Source organism: Juglans regia, chromosome 4 (genome assembly GCF_001411555.2).
Source record: "Juglans regia cultivar Chandler chromosome 4, Walnut 2.0, whole genome shotgun sequence".
Classification (NCBI taxonomy): Eukaryota; Viridiplantae; Streptophyta; class Magnoliopsida; order Fagales; family Juglandaceae; genus Juglans; species Juglans regia.
The window spans coordinates 26807322-26831381 of NC_049904.1; the positions used below are offsets into that span (position 1 = coordinate 26807322).

General features: G+C 33.3%; 2 protein-coding genes across 3 annotated transcripts; one reads left to right on the forward strand and one right to left on the reverse strand.

Moving 5' to 3' along the window:
- The first annotated feature begins 4621 nt into the window (after nt 1–4621).
- LOC108996250 (acyl-CoA--sterol O-acyltransferase 1-like) lies at nt 4622–6104 on the forward strand. 2 transcript variants are annotated; one of them, XM_018972027.2, is made up of 2 exons: nt 4622–4888; nt 5057–6104. In XM_018972027.2, exons 1-2 carry the CDS (start codon nt 4807–4809, stop codon nt 5959–5961), a joined length of 987 nt encoding a protein of 328 aa, XP_018827572.1. In that variant the 5' UTR covers nt 4622–4806; the 3' UTR covers nt 5962–6104. The 2 variants fall into 2 exon arrangements, with proteins under 2 accessions (XP_018827572.1, XP_018827563.1); XM_018972018.2 differs by having other exon boundaries at nt 4622–6104.
- An 8326-nt stretch (nt 6105–14430) lies between these two features.
- LOC108996262 (fumarylacetoacetase) lies at nt 14431–19517 on the reverse strand. Its single transcript, XM_018972040.2, has 14 exons — nt 19163–19517; nt 18587–18665; nt 18315–18373; nt 18106–18230; nt 17950–18024; nt 17220–17295; nt 16878–16977; nt 16733–16792; nt 16499–16569; nt 16320–16382; nt 16037–16101; nt 15721–15817; nt 15412–15537; nt 14431–14916 (listed from the first exon to the last, which is right to left on the reverse strand). The coding sequence occupies exons 1-14, from the start codon at nt 19364–19366 to the stop codon at nt 14854–14856; spliced, it is 1263 nt and encodes a 420-aa protein (XP_018827585.1). The 5' UTR covers nt 19367–19517; the 3' UTR covers nt 14431–14853.
- Nucleotides 19518–24060: the final 4543 nt, after the last annotated feature.

Genomic DNA, 24060 nt, shown 5'->3' on the forward strand with positions numbered 1-24060 from the left:
AATATTATTTTTTAATATTATTATTATTTTAGAATTTGAAAATGTTTAATTATTTATTATATTTTGTGTGAAAATTTAAAAAAATTATAATAATAAAATAAAATAAAATTATTTCTGTATCAAAACGGAAGGGGCTAATTGATAATTTGAGTAGGTTTTATTTATTTTTTGCATGAAAATATGAGTGCCCTTGTGTCCTCTAGATAGCGCCACCAACGTTGAATCAAAGTCTTGCGTTCAACATCAAGGAGTCGAGCTGATCTCTCACGTTGAGAATATTGGTCATTTTAAAATGCGTTATCAACACCAATGATACCATTTCCAATAGAGTTATGTTCACGACTGATCAGTAGCATACGCATTTTTTTTTTTTAAATGTTCTCTCTCATCAATTCTCTTATCAACTCTCAACTCTCTCTCATCTACGACTCTCTCACTCATCAAGCTCTCTCAATCATCACATCTCTCTCACTCTTCGGGTCTCTCTCTCTCATTAGGTCTCTCTCATAGTCTGGTAGTAATTCAAATTTGGGGGGCTTGAGATGAGTGGTTTGGCTTATGCCACGTAAGGTGTGATTTGGCCCATGCCAAACCATGGCTGATGATGGGCCAAACCATGGCTGATGTAAAGTATTTTTCTTTCCGATATCATTGGTCATATTAATGTGCAAAATCCATCTTATCGACTTTGAGGAATAATTATCAATCAATGCAGTTAGTGGAGGCATCTTTTAACTATATTTACAACATTTTATAAGTTGGGAATATGGTAGTTTGGAAGATTAGAGTTTCATACATTTTGTCCACAAGGAATCAAGACATTCTCTAAGGTCGTAATTCATTAAGAATATCATTACTCATTTTAAAATAATAAATAATTCTTAGTTTATCTCATAGTAGAGTATCTGATACGTAATACTCTTATCTTATCATAAAATGTTATGTCAATGAAAATTAATACATGTATAAGCTATTTTATTACATAACTTATAGAAATACCACGTCATCCGTACATCGAGAGCACTTAATAATTTTTCAAGAGATCTATCCTCTAATTTAGATTTCAGACCATGATCAAGTGATAGTCAGAAAATAGTAACTATCTAATTTTTTGCCGTAAACATGATCACATTCTATCCGTTTATAAAATTGAATTGCATACAAGCAATGTGTATTCTCTAGAAACTCACTCCTACCTATAACCATGCCATTGTCCTAAAAGGAAAACTGTATAAAGCAGCAAGAAAAAGAAAGGAACTTTGGAGTTAGTCAGATTGGAGTGTTTGACACGGAGACCTAAGCAATGGGCGGAATGAAGAGCCATTGAAAGTCAAATCCTGTAATTGCTTTCACAGGAGAATGTTGGTAACAAGTTACAACTGTCAACCAATTCCAATTTCCATGAGCAGATTCAAACATGGAAAAAGCTACGCCCACCGCTTTTCCTTCCCGCTTGACCATCCCGCTTGATGTGGCATCCCACGTGGCATGACTTAATTGATTAAAAAATTAAATTTTTTCAAGCAAAAAATTACATCTCTTCGTCTTCTTCAAGCTAGGCATTTTCTCTCGAGAACAGAGCTTCTTCAAGCAAAAAATTAGATTTGCTCCGTCTTCTAGCTACGCCATTTCCTTCATCTTCTTCAAGCTCAAGCTATGCCCTTTCTCCCAAAAATAGAGCCCTCGTAAAATCCGTCACCTCCATCTTCTTCAAGCAAAAACCTAGTAAATACAGCCCTTGTAAAATTCTCTGCTAAACTATAATCCAGAAGCCATTAAATTCCAACTTATAATAAATACAGCTGAGACACAGTACAAATTATAACCTAGAAGTCATGAATTTCCAACTCCTTTCAAAATCTCCACAGAGATTAGCTAACCACACAAAAATTAAAAAAAAAACACAAACACAAGCATCCATTTCAAGATCTTGCTCCAGATGATAACCGTACCATAACTTGTATAAAAACAGGTTTAAATTCTTTGCGGCCAGTATTCCTTGCGGCCTGTAGATGCAATGTGGGTTTAAATTCTTTTTAATGTCACCACCCTTTAAATTCTTCTGGGTTTAATACTATATATGGTAACTTGTATAAAAATGGCCTGGTTTTTTTATAGATCTAATGGATCAAATTCGATTCGAGCAGGCTTTCGAACAGAGGGAAATGAGGGGCAGCCTTTGAGGGGTTGGGAGTTTTCGGATCTGAAGGGGGAACGAAACCAGAGAAATGCCTTTTCTTTTCTTTACCTTTTTTTTCAATTAAAAAAAGTCACTGTATCATGCCATGTCAAGCGGTAGCTATGAGCGGGAGCAATCGTTGGTGGCTGTAGAACTACCCTTCAAACATAGGGGAGGGCTTAAAACATGCACTGATTATAGACCTGTAGGAAAGAGACTCCTTTGTCGTTAGTTATTAACGTGAATAATTCTATTTATTATTTTTATATACCATACGTTATATATTTTTTAATTTTTTTTAAAATAATATTATATATAATCATGAAATATATAAATATATTATAATTATTTTGAAAAAGAATGAGATTTATTATTAAAAAATTAATTTCTTTTCGTGTGAATCTAATATTTATTTATTTTTTTCAAAACGACTGTACGATATTTACACACTTACGATTATAAATATTATTTTATATATATATATATAATAAATATGTGATGTATAAATTATAAATAATGAATAAAACAACTTAATAATTTAAGAAGAATAAAATAAAATAAAAAATAATTTTAAAATATATAAAATATATAATGCGGAATGATGAATTGGAGGAAGTCTATTAATATAAGAGTACGTCTTCCTGCAGAACGGCCCAAATGCAATGTCCCCGCGGCGCACGTTCTTTTTTTCTTTTCTATTTTTTCAATGTTTCTATTTTTTTTTCTTAAATAAAATAATAAAATTAACCCACTATTTCGTACTGATCTTCGTGCAAATCTTTTTTTATTTTTTTCGTAAGCATCTTTCTTTCTGTCTGTGAGATAGGAAAACGGAAAGGAGGTGCAAAATGCTAAACATAGTTACTTTTCACAACACTTACGTGACATTATTTTAGAAATATTTTTGTAAAACTTCTTATAAAAATAACATAATTTTATAAAAATATTTTTATTTTACATAATAATATTAGGTATAAGTTTAAAATAGACAAGTTATATGCAAATCTTTTATAAAATAAAAAAAAAATAGATTTCACTAATAAAAAATAATTTTTTTATATTTTTTCGAGATGAGATTCACTTTTTTATAAAAATTTAAAAGTGATTTATCTATTTAAAATTTATACAAATTATTTATTTATTTTATAATATATATTATAAAATATATTGCATAGATATTATTAATATTTAAAGATATTTTTGTTGGGAGACTTGTGTCCGTAAGCTCTCCCAATTTTCCTTTTAAAATAATTTTTAAAACTTTTTATTTCTTTAAAAAATACCCTTAGGGATCTCCAAATATAGTTTTGACATCAAAGTTCAAACCATACATGGTAAGGAGTCAGGACCACGTCAGGTGCACCTCTCTGCTTAAAGCAAACGTGGCTGGCATGTTTGGACATTACGAGAGTTTTTAAAATTGTCAAAATTTCTATTAATTTTATTTTTAAAAATGATTTAAATATAAAATATTTTTTAATTTTTAATTTTTAATATTTTTATTTAATTATTATTTAATCATTATTCAAACATAAAAATCAATGTAACTTTCATAAATTTCAAAACAAAACATAACATAAAAATCAATATAATTTTTATAAATTTAAAAAAATAATAATATTGAAGGTTCAAACAATTTTTTAACTTTATAATATTTTTATTCAATTTTTCTAAAATCATTTTTCAAAATTCAATAACATATCTTCATTCAAACTATTTTACTATTATTCAAAAAATTATGAAATACTCCAAAATGTCCAAACATGCCCTAAGATTGATACTAGAAAAGAAAGTTTTAGTTGCTACATCATTATTTTATTTTTATCTCATCACGATTAAATTTCTTTCTTTCTTCAAAATATGACATCTAAAAGTAACAAAAAAGTATTGCATTTATAAAGATAAAATGAAAATAAGGCATTAACATTCTCATTTTATATCTATATATATGTAGGTTCATGAGGATTTGGTGAGACATCCTTTCATATTTTTTTTTTTTTTTTTTAAAGAAAATAACACTGCAACGACAAAATCTGAACAAATTTTGAACAAGTCACTCTATTATAAATTAATTAACGGAAAGGTATGATGAGACTTTGCAAGACTGCATATAAATTATTAGAGAATTGATATAATTATAAAGAATATCATATAAAAATAAATCTATACGACACATTGCATCAATTTTATAATAAAAATAATTTTAAAATTTAACTTATCAAATACGTTAATTTATAAATTTATATTTAATAAAATTTATTTTCTTCGTACTTAAAACATTTTTGAAATTATAAAACTAGTCCAGAAAAATTTACGGAGAGTCAGCTGCGGAATATGAAACAGTATCATGAACAGTACTGTTTCTGGAGCGTCACGTGTGAAAATCACGTAACCCACAGCCCCGTAAGACTTTTGAGTTCCGAAATCAAAATAAACGCCGTTCTCTCTCTCTTTTCTGAGCCAAAGAGACGTGGTAGAGGCGAACCTCTCTTCCTGGTGAGTGCTGCCTCTCACATATATATACTTTCTTCCTTGTCTAAACTTGTGGTTCTGAAACCTCTCTTCCTACTCTCTTGGCCAATAAGATCAGTACCTTCCGTAAAGCTAGCTAGATTATCAGAGCGAAAATGGAGGGCGCCGAGGAGATGAAGAACTTCACCAAGGCATGGCTTTCAGTCTTCGTATCTCTGTGCTACTGCTATGCCATAGGTAAGTTTGTTCCCAGAGGATTTCCAAGACTCTTTGGTTTGCTCCCCATCGTTTGCCTCTTTCTTGTCCTTCCTCTTAACATCTCCTCCATTCACCTGGGAGGCATCACTGCTTTCTTTGTTGCTTGGCTTGCCAACTTTAAGCTTTTGCTCTTTGCTTTTGGTAAAGGACCTTTATCCTCCAACACTTCAATCCCTCTTGGGCGCTTCGTTGCTATTGCTTGTTTGCCCATTAAGGTCCGGCAAAACCCTGCTCCTAAATCACAATCAAATGGCCAAAAAGGTACTCATAGTCCGGATCGGAAATCACATTCCAATGGCAAAACAAAAGAAAACCCAGTTCCTGGAAAGCCTAAAATGGGACAGAAATCGCCTCTGAACTACGCAACAAAGGGTCTGTTATTGGCAATGTTGGTTCGAGTCTATGACTACAGTGAGCATATTCATCCAACCGTCTTACTCATTCTATATTGCTTTCACATATATTTCTGCCTCGAAATCATCCTGGCCATGTTCGCAGCACTGGCTCGAACCCTCCTGGGTCTCGAGCTCGAGCCACAGTTCGACGAGCCGTACCTGTCCACCTCGTTGCAGGACTTCTGGGGCAGGCGATGGAACATCATGGTCACCGGCATCCTACGACCGACTGTATACGAACCCGTCCTCCACGTCGCTACTCGCGTGATGGGAAACCGCAGGTGGGCATCACTACCGGCCGTACTCGGTACCTTTGTCGTATCGGCGCTCATGCACGAGCTGATTTTCTACTACCTGGGGCGTGTGTGGCCCACCTGGGAGATCACGGGGTTCTTCCTCCTCCACGGGGTGTGTCTGATGGTCGAGATCGCTTTGAAGAAGGCTATCGCCGGAAGATTCAGGTTGCCGACGATGGTAGCACGGTCCCTGACCATCGGATTCGTGATGGTAACCGGATTCTGGCTGTTCTTCCCCCAGCTCCTCCGGTGTAAGGCTGATGTTAGGGCGTTTGAGGAGTACGCGGCTGCTGGCGCGTTTTTTAAGAATGCTTTTCATGGTCTAACTTGGACGGCTCTCAATACGACAGCAACCCTGTAAACGAATGTAGGTCTCGGACATACTCTCATAAGTCAGTTCATCGGACGGTTTAAAATTAAAACTTAATTGCATCGAACGGCATAATTCGATAGATGAATTTTGTACACTCATTTATTAGTGGAGAATTTCAACAGTCTTATACATATGACCTCTTCTAATCAGTACGTGATTTACGCTCTGTTAAATTGTGAAAATATTTTATATCATCTTATTTTAATTCATCTTATTATTATAATTTTTAAAAACTTTTATATAAAATATAATAAATAATATAATATTTTTAAATCTTAAAATAATAATAATATTTTATTTAATTTTTAATTTTTATCTAAAATCATGTTATCTTATCTCATAGGAAACTTTATTATTTTTATCATTCTATTTTAATATTTAAATACACGTGTGTTTAAATGTAAAGTTAAAAATAATACAAGTTAAATCACATATTGTTTGGTGAAAGCTTGTGACATAAGACATTCTCGTAACATTTCTGTTTTGGGCCATAAAAGTAATAGAAATGGTAATTATAATTGTGAGTGTATAAACGTCATACAGTTACTTTAAAAAAAATAAATAAATATGAGATCTATATAAAAAAAATTAATTTTTTAATAATAAACTATATTCTTTTTCAAAACGACTGTGTAATATTTAAATATTTTATGACTATACCTAACATTACTCTAATGTAAACCAATGCTGTCATTGAACCTAGGGAGAGAATGCGAAATGCAATCTTTTGCAAAAGGGTGCGACAAATAGATTATAAAATGGTTTTTTCATTTATTTATTTTTTTGTTTTTTAAATTTTGATACAAAAGATATTAAGAAATGACAAATGTAAAATGTGAAATGCATGATGATTCTATAATTGGAAAGCTAAAAAAGAAGTGTTGTATTTGGTTAGCTATTTGCAATTGCCTATTGCTGTGACCATCATTATATATACCCTCAATATTAGCATTTCTGAGGTTCGTCTTTAATGAGAGTTATTATATTTTCTATAGAATATAACATTTATATCACTTAAATAATAAAATTTGATGTGTAAGATTTAAATTTTAAAATTTATTTTCTAAATTAAATTTTGTTACGTAAGAGCTTTATAAGATTTAAATTTTAAAATTTATTTTCTAAATTAAATTTTGTTACGTAAGAGCTTTATTAAATGTATTATCAATACCAATTTATAATTTTTCATATAATAATAATAATAATCACCCAACATTGGGGTTTTCTTACGGAAGTAGTGCAAGAAAATTAGTGGTAATTTCGATCATGAAGGTGTTGATAATGTAACGAGAGGTGTCAAGCAAGAAAAGTTTCCATTGGATTAGTTTGGATAGTGAGTTCAGATGATTTGTAAATAGTAATAAACTAATTTGTATTAAAATATTTTATAGAATTTTGAAAAATAAGAGAGAAAAAATTAAATAAAAATGGTATAAAGTTAAAATATTATTATAATATAATTTTTATTTTAGTATTTAAAAAAGTTGAATTGTCCTTTATATTTTGTTTAAAACTTGGAAAAAGTTATAATAATTAAGTAATGATTAGATAAAAAAATTAAAAAATTGAAATTAAAAAGTATTTGTGTTTGTGTTTATAGTATTTGGATATGAAAATGAGATAATATAAGATGAGATGAGTTTGGAAGATTTTGCTATTAAACAAGGCCTAATTGTTGTCACCATAGCCCTGTATTTATAGAGGTAATATTGGCGCCACTTCTTGAAGAAGACAAGCACCAACTGAGGCAACTCTCCGCCAATAATCAAACAAAGCTGCACCTCCCATGACAAAGGGTAGTGGTAATGTGCCGCCCAGCGGCGTGTCCATTAGTACAAATTTTATTTTTTATTTTTATATATTTTTTAAAAGAAATGTAAAGGAGAAGTGTTCGATCTATTGTATGGTTAGTCATATTCTTTTTCCTAAATATTCCCTTTTTATGCTTTGACCACAAATTAATTATTATTCCTTAATAGTATTCTCATGCCTTTTTCTTCCCATCTTTTTCACTGATCGAAGTTGTTTGGCATCATTATCATTGTTAATCAATTAAAGAATGGACATACACATATGGGGCGGGGCCTCTTTGGAGTAACTATACTTCCAAAAATGGTGAATGTGAAAGAAGCTGTTTCGATAATGGAAAAAACTACTTTGTCTTTTAAGTTGTACCCTTGACAAAAATTTATTTATTTATTTATTTTTGTTACTTAGTAATTAAAGAAGTAATTTTAAGTATTTTGGGATATTTAAAAAAAATATTTAAATATATTTAAAAAATTAAAAAAAACATCTAAAAAATACCAAGTGGTCAATTTGAGCAGGCTGTTGTGGACAGCAAAATAACCCGACTCTTCAATAATTATCTTTCACTTTTAGTGCTGGCTGTTGAGGATAGTCCATAACTCTATATTTGTGACAATGGAAAGATGCAAATTATTTTATCTGAAAGAGAAATATTTTAGTCATTGAGAGATTTTATAAAAGTAAATGCGTAAATTGATATAATTTGACGTAATATATTAGATTATAAAATTATTTTTATTCTTTATATGAAGATATATTAATTTGTAAATTTTTTTTTCTTTTTTAGCTGCAGCACTTTATGAAAATGGTTGTTTTTGAACGAAAAGATTAGAAGAATCAAGAAGAATGAATAGTCCCATTGTAGATCTCTTGGCCACGTATTTATTGTGTTAAAGAAAATGGAACAAGATCAAGCCAAAAAAAGCAAAAATAAACAAAAAAACAAAAATAAATAAAAGGTTATCAGAAAGTAGTGGAATGCCAACGCTGGATGAAAGGATTTTGGTGGGGGGCAACATGTGAACCATGTTGAGCCACTGTTTTCTATGTATGAGAAAATCCTGAAATGAAATGAATCTGGTGATGGCCATTAACTATCCTTTCAAATTAAGGGCTGTAACCTAACCAGTCCATTCATACCTCTGGACGTATGATGTCGTGCAAAGCTACCCGTCATTCATTTTGCTTTCAAAGAAAGTACAGGGTGCGGGAAAACTAGCTTTACTAGTTCAGTCATTGGCAGCAGCCCACCTTGTTGGACGGGAAGTGAGGTCAATGGTTTGTATTTTTGTTTTTGAGAAATTGTATTTGCAGTACGTGAGTGTCCTATAATCTCTTTTAAAAAAATAAATAAATAAGAAATTTACATAAAAAAAAGTAATTATTTAATAATAAATTTCACTTTTTTTAAAAATAATTAAATAACGTTTACGCACTCTACGACTGTATATAACAATTTACTTATATTTTTGTTTATGTCTTTGACTCAAAGTTAAGCTACTGTTTGAATAGTAAGTTGAGATGAAATGAATTGATATAAAAGTTTAAAATTAAATAAATATTATTATAATATTATTTTTTAATAATAATAATATTGTTATTTATTATATTTTATATAAAAATTTAAAAAATTTATAATAATAAAATGAAATAAAATAAAATACTTTAACTATAAATCGTTCTGTAAACCATATTCTTTTCTTCATGCACATGGTAAGTCACTTCAGAGGGTACGAGTCACTATTTCCACAATATTGCACATGTTATTCAACGGCAGCAAGTTAATAAGAAAGGCAATAAATAAGATATGATAAATGTTTTAGACAAAAAAGTTATTTTATGAAATTAAACTTACCATACTTGATCTGTGAAGAAATTTATAGGCCTAACTCATCTTATAAAATTAGTTGTACAAGAGAGAATTGTTCATTACTTATAAACATGTCCAAGACCTTATCCACAGTCAATGTGAGATTATTTCTCAACACCCTCATTCACGTGCAAGTCAGTATTTTTTCTGATCCTTATTACAGAATAAGTAGTGTGAGCCCCCATTCGTCCTGTAGCAAACTTTGATATCATGAAGAAATTCACGGACCTAACTCATCTCATAAAACCGGTTATACAAGAGAAGATTGCTCATTGCTTAGAAAAATACTCAAGACCTTGTCCCCAGTCAATATTGGATTATTCTTTAACAATCTGATATGTTAAATTTTAAAATTATTTTTATTATAAAATAAATATAATGTATCAGATAAAATTATGTTAGTTTGTGAATTTAACTTTATAAAATTTTATTTATTTATTTATTGCCGTTGCAGATATACATGTTATTGTTACGACAATGGACCGGATTTCTTTGTGTATGGATTTCCACTCCAACTAGGAAGGATATAACTCGATTTCATGAATTATTGATTTGTTGCAAAATGTCAGCTTGGGTTAAAAGAGGCTGGAATTAATCGATGTTGAAAAAGCGAGAAGCATCCCATATATCTCTGGATCGTTTTTCAACTACTACACTTAAAAGAAAAAACTCAAAAGCGAGTTCTAGATGTAATTTTTCCTCCCTCTCATTTTCTCCTTATTTCATTCACCCATATTATCTATTAAGATTTTTTTCTATTAGTTTTTTTTACTTTATTAAAAATCGAAAAAAATAGATTTACAGTTTTCTGACAACTCCTAAAAGACAAGCATGGCAAAAACAAATTCACAGGTAAAAAATCGTTTGGAGGAAAGTGGTGGTTTTGCAAAAATTATCGTGCATGGTTCTCACGCACTTACAGCTCTTCTCGACACACGCACCAAATCACCGAACTCGCCACCACCAGACCTTTCAAATATGACATTTATGTTTGAAAAGAGACAAGTATGTTGCCTTCGCAAGCCGTCAAAGATTTCAAAGTCTACTGAAGTTAATCCAAACTGTAATCCATTATTTTTACATATATCTTATTGATTTCCTTTTTTGTTTCCTTATTGTTAATAAATAAAAAAAAAAAGTTCGTCTCTTGGACGTTTATCTATAGAGGTTGAGTCCTTTTTTTCTATAAATGGTGAGATTGAATCTCTGTTTAGTAAGGATGCTACTCGCATGGTGCGAGACAGGGGCACCCCTCCCCGCCCCCTGCCCCGGTAGCAAGGGTTGGTTTGAAACCGTGCCCCGCCTTGCCTCGCCCCCCGCTCAACCCTGTGATTCACTGGGTTTATAATTTTTTTTTTGGGTCTAAAATTTTTTAAGACTAAATTATAATATAATATAATTATAAATTTTATTTAAAAAAATATAAACTCATTATAATTGTATTTTGGATTGTCTTGACCTCCTAGCTCAATCTTTATATAGGAAGTCAAAACAATACAATAGTCATTTTTAAGTAATGTGAGACTTACTTAAGAATGACTATTATATTGTCTTCGTCTTCTATATAAAGGTTGGCCTAAGAGGTCAAGGCAATTCATTAACTTGAATTCAAATTTTTAATAAATTGTATATATTTATATACAATATATATTTATAAAAATTATTTATAAAAATATAAAAAAAATAATATTTTTATTATAAATTTGGGAGTATGCAGAGCGAGACCCCGCTAGAGTCAGCCCGCCCCTTGCCCCTGCTAGGGGTCCTTCATGCCGGGCTGGGGCCCCACCCCTGCATGGGTGATGCGGGGTAGCCCGCCTGCCCATGTGGGGACGGAGGCGGGAGGCAGGCCCCCGTTGCTCACCTCTACTGTTTAGATAGAGAGTGTTATTTCTTGAACATTTGTCTGTAAAGAATATCAGCAATAGTAAAGATCAAACTAGTCACAAAATGAAATAATATACTGGTGGAGCTCCAAATGTATTATTTTGATTTATAATATTATGTTTGATATGAAGACATCTCAAAATGTATTCGGTCATGGATATAAGTTTATCTGATGAATGAATGATGAAAATTTCTCTTAAAAAAAAAAAGAGAGAGAGAAGTACCCTATGGATATTTTTCTAAGAAGAAAATGAAAAAAGAAAACAAAGCATTGTCACCAAACTATATCGAAGTTGTCACTTAACATCAATTTGAAATATAGGCTACAGTTTATTCGTTCTTAAGACATGACCATTAAGATGGATAAATAAAGACTATATATAGATTGCAAATTTTAAACTCGTGTGTTGCAAAAATGGTAGTTTTGTTTTTAAAACAGATTTTTATTATTATTATTATTAAAAAAAATGTGTTAGTTCATGGGAGCTAGCTCTACTAATGTGGATGGGGAAGTGCTGCCGCTCGTTATCCTTCCACCGTTGAGAATGGGAGGTTTTCGTTCCTCCGTGAAACCAGCCTCACACGTTGACCCACTCCTCTCTAAAGAGAGAGACCTGGCCCACTCCAGGGCCTTCGCTCAAGCCACAGCTTGGACAATACGTATCAGTTGCGTGACGACCGTCCGTTAAAAAACGGGACCCACTGACATTTAGCCCGGTTTGGATACATAGTTCAGATGGGATTAGATGAGATGTTTCTAAAAGTTCCATTTAGATTTAAAAAATATTTTATTTTATTTCATCTCATTATTACAACATTTTCAAATTTTCACACAAAATATAATAAACAATTTAACTTTTTCAAATTTCAATTCAACTTTTTCAAATCTCAAAACAATAATAATGTTAAAAAATAATATTCTAACAATATTTTTTTTTAACTTTTTATCTTTCATTTAAAATTATATCATCTCATCTCTAAATTCAAATCAGCCTAGATGAGATGAAATAATATGTAAGATAAAGGAAAATACTAAAACCACAATTGGGAATTCTGGATTGGGATTCGAACTGGCTTTTTTTTTTTTTTTTTACTTAATGATTACGTAAATATTTTTTTATTGATGTTGTGATTTTTTTTAAAAATATATTTAAAAATGATAACAAAAATGAATTGAAAAAAAAAGCAAAAAACAAACACAAAAATACACACTGGACGGATCCCTCATGTGTGGGTGTGGTAGCACTCTTTCATACAGGGGTAGGTCTCACCAATAATTAAGCAATAATTATGAATATATTAATAAAAAATAATATTTATGAGTAATTAAAAAATCTATCGTAAATAAATTTAAATTTCAAAATATATTAGAAAGTTGTTGGTCGAAATTACTCTATAATTCTAAAAAATAATTTCTTTTTTAAAAGATATTATTCTTAAAGATATTATTATTCTAAAAAATAATTTAAATCCCAAAATATGTTAAGAAATTGTTGGCATAAATTTATAATTTTTCTTTTTTAAAAGATATTTTTATCTATTTATTTTTCTAGATATAAGAAATTTGTCATTTTTTATTCTAATTATAAATTATAATAATTTTTATTATTGTAATAAATAAGTATATGAATTATGTGTAGATTTGTTTAAAATAATTTATTAATTTCGAATTTTCTAATAAAACCCCAAAATGCACTTCTATTCAATACTCACAAAATTATCAATTTCTTTGTGAAAATATATTATTCTAATAATAACTTATTGATTATTCTATTTTAATCACAAAGGAATTTTTTTTATTGTGTAGATTTTTTTTACTGTTTATTTCATAAAGTAATGAGATGGATTTGAAAACTTAGAGATAAAATAGAGATGAAATAGATATGTGAAATTAATGGTTAAGATATATAAAATTATCTCAACCGTACAGACTTAGATAGTTTCATTTTATCTGGCAAATCAAACCGGGCTTACTCTCTATTTTTTAGAAAATGATTTATACACAATATTTTACACTATTCTCCTCATTTCTACATGAAAAATGATATATATATATATATGTGTTTTAAATTATGGATATTTTTGTATAAGTAAGATCATTTTATAAAAATACCCTTATCTTACAATATTGTTATGATATATATTGTGAAAATGCGTTGCATGTAACTTTTCCGACTTTATTTTCCCCTTTCTGAATAAGGGCTTGCTTTAGGCCCAGCACATGTACTCGTGCACAAGGCGTAGCAAATCCCATGGAAATCAGTCTCTCTGTTTTTAGAATATAAACAATACCTACCATTCTTTATGAACTAATTATTTTTTAATTAAATACTTTAAATTTCAATTTTAAATAAAATTAGAATCATTTAATTAAAAAGAAATAACGACTATAACCTGCAAGAACATTGGCAATGATTTATCTATATACAAATGCAAACACATATTTGCATAACTAGACCATTAAATTGACTACATTGAATTATACATATGAAAATATTTCCATAGCTATAAACAGTATCAATACATCTTTGGAGATGCACTATTCACTCCTAAAATGCTATTTTATTAATTTTTTCTCTCCTCCCACTCTCTCTCACAACCCTTTTCTCTTCTCCCTCCCTCACCAACACAACAGAACTTTCACCATCAACTTCATCTTCATTTTATTATTATAATATCTTATATATTTTTTATTATTTTATTATATTTTAATATAATATATAAAAAAATATTTTTTTATGTATTATTAATGCCAAATATATGTAGTGGGTGCTAATTGTAAAATATATAAAAAAAATTAATTTTAGGAAACAAATTAATATTTTATTATTATTTTGACTCAAAGATGGATAATCCAACGTAAGAATTTTTCTTGAATGGCAAAGACAATCTCCAAAACATGTGATTTTGTATTTGCATATAGAGAAACCAATACTAATGCTTTAAGCTGGAGGCGACTCACAAGGTTTGGTGCGTGGACATATTTTGGCAAACAATGGCAGATGAAAATCTCATAGGCTCATACAATTGTGGGAAAGCTCAGATAGAAGCAAACGAAGCATTCTAGTTCTAGTTCTAGTCCCCGAACTTCCTCAGTTTATTTTAGGGCACACCGACAAAAGCCACATGCATCAAACGATTTTAACTGTTTCGTTTAGCACAAAGTATCATCTGACGCAACTTCTCAAAAAAATAATTTAGTAGAGTATATAAAGATTACAGAAAGACATCAAATCTAGCCCAGCTCCAGCAAATTCAATTCACATTGAGGTTATTGGATCTTAACGCAGTTACTTTAATCAGGAAACATCCTCTCAAGGGTGTGATGGAATAACCTTTCCAGAGCATGTCCCAAAACCAACTTTGTAACCATTCCCCTGGCAATGATGTCAAGTTCAAGCATTTAGTTCTATAAATTTTGAACTCTAAGATGCAGTAAGGAAGCATCAAACACAATGCTGACATCTGATTTTATTTATTTATTTATTAGTACCGGGTGTCGAGGAACGTCCTGACTAATCCCGAGAGTGCAAAGGCCCTCAACAAGGAGTTTCCCGCAAATGCACCTCGGGTAATTCAAAGGGAAAATCCCTCAGCCCAATGGCTCCTAGAGATTATTTGCACCCAAGGGAATTAGAACCTTAGACCTGGGGAGAGCATACCCCCAAGCCCAAAACCTTTACCACTTGGCCAATCCCTAAGGGTTGCTGACGGCTGAAATTGAAGTTCCTTTCACATGATACATATTAAATATTTACACTGAGAAAATATCCTGAAATTTGATGGAAGATCCATGCATGAGTTCCTATGGTTATGATAGTGAAAATATGACAAGGGAGTTGAGAGGGGAGAGAAGTTGTAAGGGTAAGAACCTTGCAAAAACCAGTAAAAATGACTTCATCTCCATCTTCTAGGAACGTTCGGGGCGTCCCATTTAAGGATAGTGGTTTCTGTCCATTCCACGTCAACTCTAGCAAGCATCCAAGAGCTTCTGGCTCCTGTTGGGAAACACAATTGATGGCTAAATTTAAACTGCCCGATTCGAGTATTACAGGCTTCGAACCTTAGTTACATGGTTTTTTTTCAGTTGTGCAGTTATTTGACTACAACTAAACAGAATTCCAAGGCATGACCTTATGAATTTCAAAAAATAAAAACTAAAAGAAAAGAAGAAACCATACAGGTCCACTGATTGTCCCAGTTCCAAGGAGATCACCAGGCCTCAAGTTGCAACCGTTAATGGTGTGGTGGGCAAGCTGTTGAGTCAATGTCCAATATCTGCAATACAAGTAAAAGAAATTCAAGATGCATAACAGAAGCACCACATAGTATACACAAATGGATAATAATGAAATAGATTTTTATACCAGAGTTTCAGATATTTTTTTTACTTGCATATAGAATACCAGAAATGAAACAGATATTAAACCTTTCTATTTAGTGGGAAGTTGTAAACATTCCTCTAAAGTAAGAGGGGATGAATGTAATGGAACTTACAGATTGTTGAAATTACTTCTTGTGACCACACTTGAATCTTTGTGTCCAGCAGGTTTAATTTGAACCTTCCAGCAAGAGGGCAATTTCATCATTATCATGATGATGCAATAATTTTTGTACCATATTAAGCCTTAAAAAACACATTTCCATATGACATACAAAGAAGATTACAGCAAATTGATCACTTAAAACAGGGGACACTATATCAAGAATTAGAAAGGAAGATAATCTACAAAACAAGACCATTGAAGTATACTTGTAGAAAAAAGCAGCTAGATACTACCTCTAATGCAATGTCATAGTTCTTCGATATTTTCTCAGCCAGATATGGCAACGGAGGAGGGTCCTGCAATTTAAAGAACATATCGTATAGCATGTTGTCACACCTCTTTCATGCAAAAAATTGGGGGAAAATATAATAAAATGAAAACTTTCATGTTATAAATGATAGATAGGAGCTACCTGTCTGGGAGCATCACAAGCAAAAGGTTCGAGAGCATCTAGTGTTACAATCCAAGGGGATATTGTAGTACCTAAGGAGATATGTAAGACAAAGTAACTTCAGTTCTCTGTAGGCTAACATATCACTTTAAGCAATGTACATGTGCAAAATGCAATCCTAAGTGCATATATTTTGAACTTCAAGTGTGCCCAATGGAATTCGAAAAATGTAGCAATAGAATTTAATCCTTTTACCAAAACTCTTTCCAAGAAAAGGACCGAGAGGCACATATTCCCATGCCTGAATGTCTCTAGCTGTCAAAAACAACTTCTTATCAATATAGCATCAAATATTAAATGAACAATAACAGTAAAATGAAGCACCAGAAAGTATTAGTACCACTCCAGTCATTCATCAACACAAGTCCAAATATATGATCTGCCGCCTCATTAACATCAATAGGTTTTCCTAATTCGTTTCCAGGACCAACAAATGCAGCCTGCAAGAAACAAAGGAACCTGAAATTAGTTGCAATGCTGAAGTACAAGGAGGCTATTAGCAAATCCAAAACTGAAGGGCCAAAAAAAAGCAAAACTACAAATGAAAAGAAAGAAGCATAACCAAAATGAAAAATGGATGGATATTAGTTTAATTTTATATTCTAAAATCATAGTTACATGTTCATATGATTATGGGTTATGGGGAAATATATGACCAGGTGAGTGTCTATAAAAGGCTAACCATTTCAAGCTCAAAGTCTAGCTTCAATGATGGTCCAAAATATGGTGGAGAGTTGCCAGTCGGTTGGCCTTGACCTCTGGAAGAAATCAAATTTTAAACTGTATGAGATAAAATTCAGATAAATATGATATGGGGGAATAATGTCACTCTTAAATCTATCCAACCCAAATTGGTGGGCTAAGGAACCAAATTCATCATTATAATAAGAAATGGATGTAATTCCATCCAAGATTTGGTCAATTAGCCCACTACATTGAGTTATCAAAAAAACAATTAGCCCACTACATTGAGGAAAGATACAATGTGTGCAAAACCAAAATATCCAGGGAATCATAAGTAGATCAATAAGGTGCACTTGAAGTAAAAGTTCTGCCTGACACTATTGATCTCATTAAGCATGAGAAAAACATGCATATGCATGCAAATGAAACTGCATATAAACCAAAAGACACACAAAACACCTATTAGATGCATACATGCTCACTGTTTCACATATTCACTCACTTAGAGATGCACACGCACACACATGCATATGTTCATTTAATGCCTGCTATAGATGTATAAATGCAATATCATTGTTGTAAGATATTCCAAAACCACCCATTTGCTCATTCTTTGTATATGTTAGTTTATTCTTCATATTTTTTTAAAAGTTACATTTGTTGCTCACTTTATGTTATTGCCAAACAACAACAAAGATGATAATGATTTAAAATTTATAATCTCAAACCTTGGTCGAACAATGTCTGTTCCTGACATAACAATAGACGATGCTCGCCCATGATACGCAATGGGAAGGTGGAACCTGGAAATCAAATGACACTTTCTCAGCATAAAAAAACAAAAAAGAGGGGGTATAGGTCATAAAATACCATGGCCAAGGTACCAGTTTGGGGGAATCGCGTTCTGTGGCCCACGAAATATGGTCCCACAATTCTTCGCATGATGCATAGATGAAAAGAAGTCTGTGTAATCCCCTATTGCAACAGGAAGAAGCATCTCTGCCTTGTCCTAAAAATTTGGCCATGAGATTAACATTGGAAATGCAAACATCTATAGATTGACTACTTATTCAGGTCTATACAAATGTATTACCAATGGCACCAGAGACTTCTGCCTTAAAGCTCCATTGTCACGCAATGCTGGTTCAGTTGCTGCATCAGAGGGTAGTGAACTTTTCAATATTTCATTTAAATTTGACTCAGCGTGAGCTTGCTTATTGCTACGACATAAACAAGCTAAATACTGTATTATTGTATGGCCAAATAATTACAATTTGCAAAACTCGGAGTTTTTCCGCTAGGACCACTACAAGTTCAGGAAGTGGAAATTAAATTAAAGACCAATTGAACTGATAGTTAGCATACATGACAATAGCCTTTGAAGTGTAGCACGTGCTTCCTTCCAAGCAGGGCGTCCCATAGCCAGGAACTTGTTTAAATTAGGCTGAAATTGAAAACATAACACTTTGCAAAAATAGTTAAGATGTTCTGCCCAAACTCTAAAGTCAGAATTATCAACAAAGCAGGATATAATAGTCATATATTCCGCACCAAACATCTGCAAAAATGAGAACATCAGGCAATCTATCGCCGATATAGTGATTGTTCTTGTACTAACTAAAAAAAGGTTCCATTCACTAACTACATAGTAAACCATGACACTCTTATAATTCCTGATAAAATTCTTAATGAACTGAAAGTTTCAACCTAAAGTAAGTATCACTAAGCACAGTATCCCTGTTTACTTTCTCGAGATACGATCCCTGAAAAACTATTAGATGTTCATTTTCAACTCCATCTCTTCTCTTTTCCTCCTGTTTATCGGCAACCAAACATGGTGGTTACTGGTAGCGACCTTTTTTTTTAACATAAATTACACGAAAATCTAGCAAAAGCTACCACTCAATCCGAAGACAACGCAAACTGAGATACAACACGAACCTGAGAGAAGCAATCGGAGTTCTTAAGGATTGGGCCGTCGAAGAGCCCGGAAGAGGCGATCGCGGAGAGGTCCAGCACATAGTCCCCGATCGCCACACCCGGTCGGGGCACTGAACCGGGTTCTGGCCTGAACACCCCGTACGGGAGGTTCTGGATGGGGAAGTGAGAGTCCGGGTGGACTTCGATGAAAGATTTCGGAGCCATCTGGGCTGGCGGTTGCCTGGAAAAGGCGTCGTACTACGAAGTTCAAGCTCCGACGAGTAACAGACGGAGGAGAGTGAAGGCGTGGAGTATGGACAACAATATTGATTATTTGTAGTTCTAGTGTTCAGCGGTGTCGGCTCACTCTCTTTTTGTTTGTTAGTTTTTTATTTTATTTATAAGAAAAAAAATCTTGAAAAACATTTAAAAAGGGGTTAGATAATTTGGTACGGTAGTTGGAACTAGTGGCGCCTGGTCACGTTTTAAGGTTGATGGCCATCCATCGTTCAAACGGAACGGATATTCTTTGGCTAATTACGAAGGACTAGTTTTTTTATTTTTTCAAGTAGCTTGGGCGTGGTTGATGTCAATGTGACAGGGCAGCATATCTAATCTTATAACCTACTACTATAACTAGCGTTGCCAAAGGAAAAGTAAACATTAAAAGAAGTAAAGTTCTGTAAGTCATCCTAAATCACGCATCTATTGAGAGAAAAAAAATAAAAACTCACATCAGCATGTGTGTGGTGTAAGATTGTTAAGTAAAATAATTTGTTAGGTTGCATGTAGAGCCTGATTTGTGACAAAAAAAGGGCGCAAATAGAAAATTCGCTCGACTGTCGATCAACCTAATGCTGAAGTGAGGCTCAATCTGTAAGTTCGCTCGATGTGCACTCAACAGTGGGCTCGAGTGAAAGATGAACAAATTGTTCGCTTAAGGTTCGTGTAATGTTGGGCTCGAGTGAAGCACTAACTCTAGTGTTCGCTTGAGACATGCTCAACACCCGCTCGAGCGAAGAATTCAATTTTTCCATTTAGGGTTTCCAACGCCATTTGCACTATATATATATAATATTTGTTTTCTTGGGTAAATGTTCAGCAGATTAAAGTGAACAAAAAAAAAAGGCAAAGGTGCGAGAGCATATTAAAAGAGAGAAAAATCTTTAGAGAGAGGGTTGAGATTGTTTAAGTAGAGTAGTGTTCTTGTAACTCACTGTGTGATTGTAATCTCATATGGAATAAAATTTCCTGCAACTTTGTGGACGTAGGCACGTTGTCGAATCACGTTAATTTTGTGTCGTGTGATTGTTTGCTTTTATTTGTTTGTCATCATTGGTTTCACAACAACTGGTATCAAAGCTAAGGTTTAGGTTTGAGGGAGAACGATGGCTGGAGACAAAGTGAAAGCACCTGGAATTGAGAAGTTTGACGGCACTAACTTCTGGTATTGGAGGATGCAGATAGATGATTACCTCTATGGGAAGAGACTTTATCTTCCACTGTTGGGAAGAAGCTAGAGAGCATGGACGATGCTGATTGGAACCTGTTTGACTAACAAATTCTAGAGGTTATTCAGCTGACACTGTCAAGATCGGTTGCACACAACGTTATTAAGGAGAGGACCACAATGGATCTCATGACAGCTCTATCTGGTATGTATGAAAAGCCGTCGGCAAATAACAAAGTGCATCTGATGAATAAGTTGTTCAATCTGAATGTGTCAAAAGGTATATATGTGGCATAATACTTGAATGACTTTAATACGATCACAAATCAATTATCTTCCGTAGAGATTAAGTTTGATGATGAGATCAGAATAGTGATTCTATTGATATTGTTTCCAAATAGTTGGGAGGTCATGAGGATGACAGCTAGTAATTCAGTCGGTAAGATAAAACTAAATTACGATGATGTACGTAACATGATTCTTACTAATGAGGTACGCATGATAGATTCTGGTGAGTTCTCGGGTTTGGGCCTGGCCTTGCATGTTGACCATCGGGGCAAGAGATACGAGAGGTCAAGCTCCAAGAACAGGGGTAGGAGCAATGTGAGATCTGGGAAGCAGCTCACTTGTTGGAGTCATGGCAAGCCGAGCCACATCAAGAGAGACTGCCAAAATCAGGAAAGTACTGATGATGACAATGTGAACATGGTGGCTAAATGACACAGGACGCTTTAATTCCTGCAGTGCACAGTCCAGTTGTCAATTGGGTGTTGGATTCAGGGGTTTTGTTTTATAGTACTCATATCGAGAGATTATACAGAACTATATTGCTAGTAATTTTGGAAAGATGTATATGATTGATGGAGAGGCACTGAATGTAGTGGGAGTGGGTGATGTGCGCATCGCACTTTCGAACCGAAGTGTGTGGACTTTGCAGCAAGTCAGACAAGTTTCAGATCTGAAGAAAAGTAAGATTTATGTGAGATAGATCGATGACAACGGTCATACAGTATCGTTTCTGGAGGAGCATGAAAGGTCACAAATGGTGCGCTGGTTTTGGCGCATGGTAAGAGATTTAACACTTTGTATTTGATATTAGGATCCAATCATGTGCAGAAAAATACATGAATGCAAAAGAACATGCTTGGTCGAGCGAATCAAATGGGTTAGCAAAAGGGAGTCAGTTTGGTATTCCTCATATAAGCCTAGGAAATCTCCATAAATATGGTGCGGAGTAGAGGTGTAAGACATGGGAGCAGAGCGTCTAGTGTTCCAGGGATGTCTACACCTACAGTTGATGCTTGCAGAGTTGCCAAGATGACCAAACCTCCATCCACCTAACTTGAACTATATCCTGTTGACAGAAGGTGGTGAGCCACGAAAGAACAAGAAAATTTTGCAAGGTGGGAGATCTAGTAAGTGGACATTGGTTAAGGTTACCAAGGTCGGTTTGAGACCGGATATTCCTAGTGCAGTGGGAGTTGTGAGTCGCCCAGTCTATGTACTAACTGATGGCGATGCACGTGAGAGACTGAAGTCGAGCTCGACTTCAGTGCGTCTTCTGGCTTGAAGACGGGAGCTGTGAGCTGTAGAGGTAATAGGGCTTGTACTGGAAATAGTGGCTGGCATGGGAAGAACCATTCTCCAAGTGGGAGATTGTTGAGCTGCACGTGGAGCCTGGTTTATGAGTAGAAAAAGATGCAAACAGAAAGTTTGTTCGATTTTCTCTTAACCTGGCACTCAAACGAGGCTCAACCCGTAAGTTCGCTCGACAATGAGTTCGAGCGAAGGATAAATAGATTGTTCGCTTAAAGTTCACGTGATGTTGGGCTCGAGTGAAGCACTAATCCTTGTGTTTGCTCGAACATCGCTTGAAAAACCGCTCGAGCCAATGTTGATTGCTTGTTCAATCGAGGCGTGCTCGACATCCACTCAAGTGAAGAACCCAGTTTTGTCGTTTAGGATTTCCAGCGTCATTTTCACTATATATATATATGTAATATTTGTTCTCTTGGGTAAATGTTTAGCATATTAGAGTGAACATAAAAGAGGCAAAGGTGTGAGAGCATATTAAGAGAGAAAAAACTCTAGAGAGAGTTGAAATTTTGTGAGTAGAGTGATGTTTTTGTAACTCACTGTGTGAATAGAGAAAAATCTCTTGCAATTTGTGGACATAGGCATGTTACCAAATTACATTAATTTTGTACCGTGTAATTGTTTGCTTTTATTTATTTGTCATTGTGGTTTCACAACAAAACTCTAAAACTAATGATGTTTGAATATCCATCTTTTTGTTTAATTCAATTTGAGAATACTTAATTTTTGTCTTCTTTAGACATATTTAGTATTGTAGCACATTTCAAATAGATACCATTTAAATAGTTGATAAAATAAATCACTTAGAAATATATCATATCGCCTTATGTGACTGAAGATTATAAGATTTAGAATAAAGAATATTATTTTATTAAATTGTCTTGAGACATTGAAATTGTCCATATTACTTTAAGACTAATACTGCATATTATACTAATATCCTACTTTTGTCATTTTTTAAAAGGAAGAGATATTCTATATGCGACGTGGTATATAATAATAAAGTATATGGCATACTATAATATAATTACAAGGAAATGTATAAGCCAATCAATCAAGCAAATAGGTGCGATTGGCTAGTAAAGGAAATCTATTACACAAATTTATTTAATAAATGAAATATAATTTCAGCCAGGGATAGTGGCGATTTGAGTCCACAAGGGCTTTTATAGGGAAATGCATGCACTTGTTGTCGTTTCAGATGCGATAAAAAAAAAAAAAATTTCAAGCATAGAGACTACACATGAGGAAGAATATATAGGAAACTATTTGGTCTACAAAGAGATCTTACAACAAAAATATTGCAAACTGATGTAGTTTGTATGGTATATCAAAATGTAAATAATTTTTTTTTTATAAAATACATTTAATGTATCATATGAAACCATGTTAGTTTGTAAACAAATTTCTATAAGATCTTTTTATAGGCATAATACTTTATTTTATAAATTTGACACTTTTTATCACCTTTTCATCATCTACATTTTTACTTTTTATTTTTAAAAAATGGGTTGATAGATAATACTAACTCATCATAATTAGGGGTGGCAGTGGGGCTCTGCTACCTTGCCCTCGTCTGCCAGATACGGGTGATGGGGGCACTTGCCCCGTATTTGCCCCCGATGTGGGGGGCGGGTGCATGTAGGGCATCCAGCGGAGGCAAGGGACGGTCCGACAGAGGGGGCCTAGCGTTGCTCTGGTTTTCCCTGCCTTGCATATATTATATATTATTAATAGATATAATTATATATATAAAAAAAAAAAAACCCCATGTCACAAAATGACGCTGTTTTGTCAAATACAAAACGGCGTCGTTATGGTCTAGGGTGTTAAGAGCCCCTAAATAAGTGTTAGCAATAAATAGGTGTTGCAT

Coding starts and splice junctions, on each gene's coding strand:
- LOC108996250 (XM_018972018.2), top strand. CDS start 4,807: ATGGAGGGCGCCGAGGAGATGAAGAACTTCACCAAGGCATGGCTTTCA.
- LOC108996262 (XM_018972040.2), bottom strand. CDS start 19,366: ATGGCTCCGAAATCTTTCATCGAAGTCCACCCGGACTCTCACTTCCCC. Junction 17,296..17,949: donor ACAGACATTGTTCGACCAAG/GTTTGAGATTAT, acceptor GATTTCTTCCAG/AGGTCAAGGCCAACCGACTG. Junction 16,102..16,319: donor ACTATGACATTGCATTAGAG/GTAGTATCTAGC, acceptor TCTTGCTGGAAG/GTTCAAATTAAACCTGCTGG.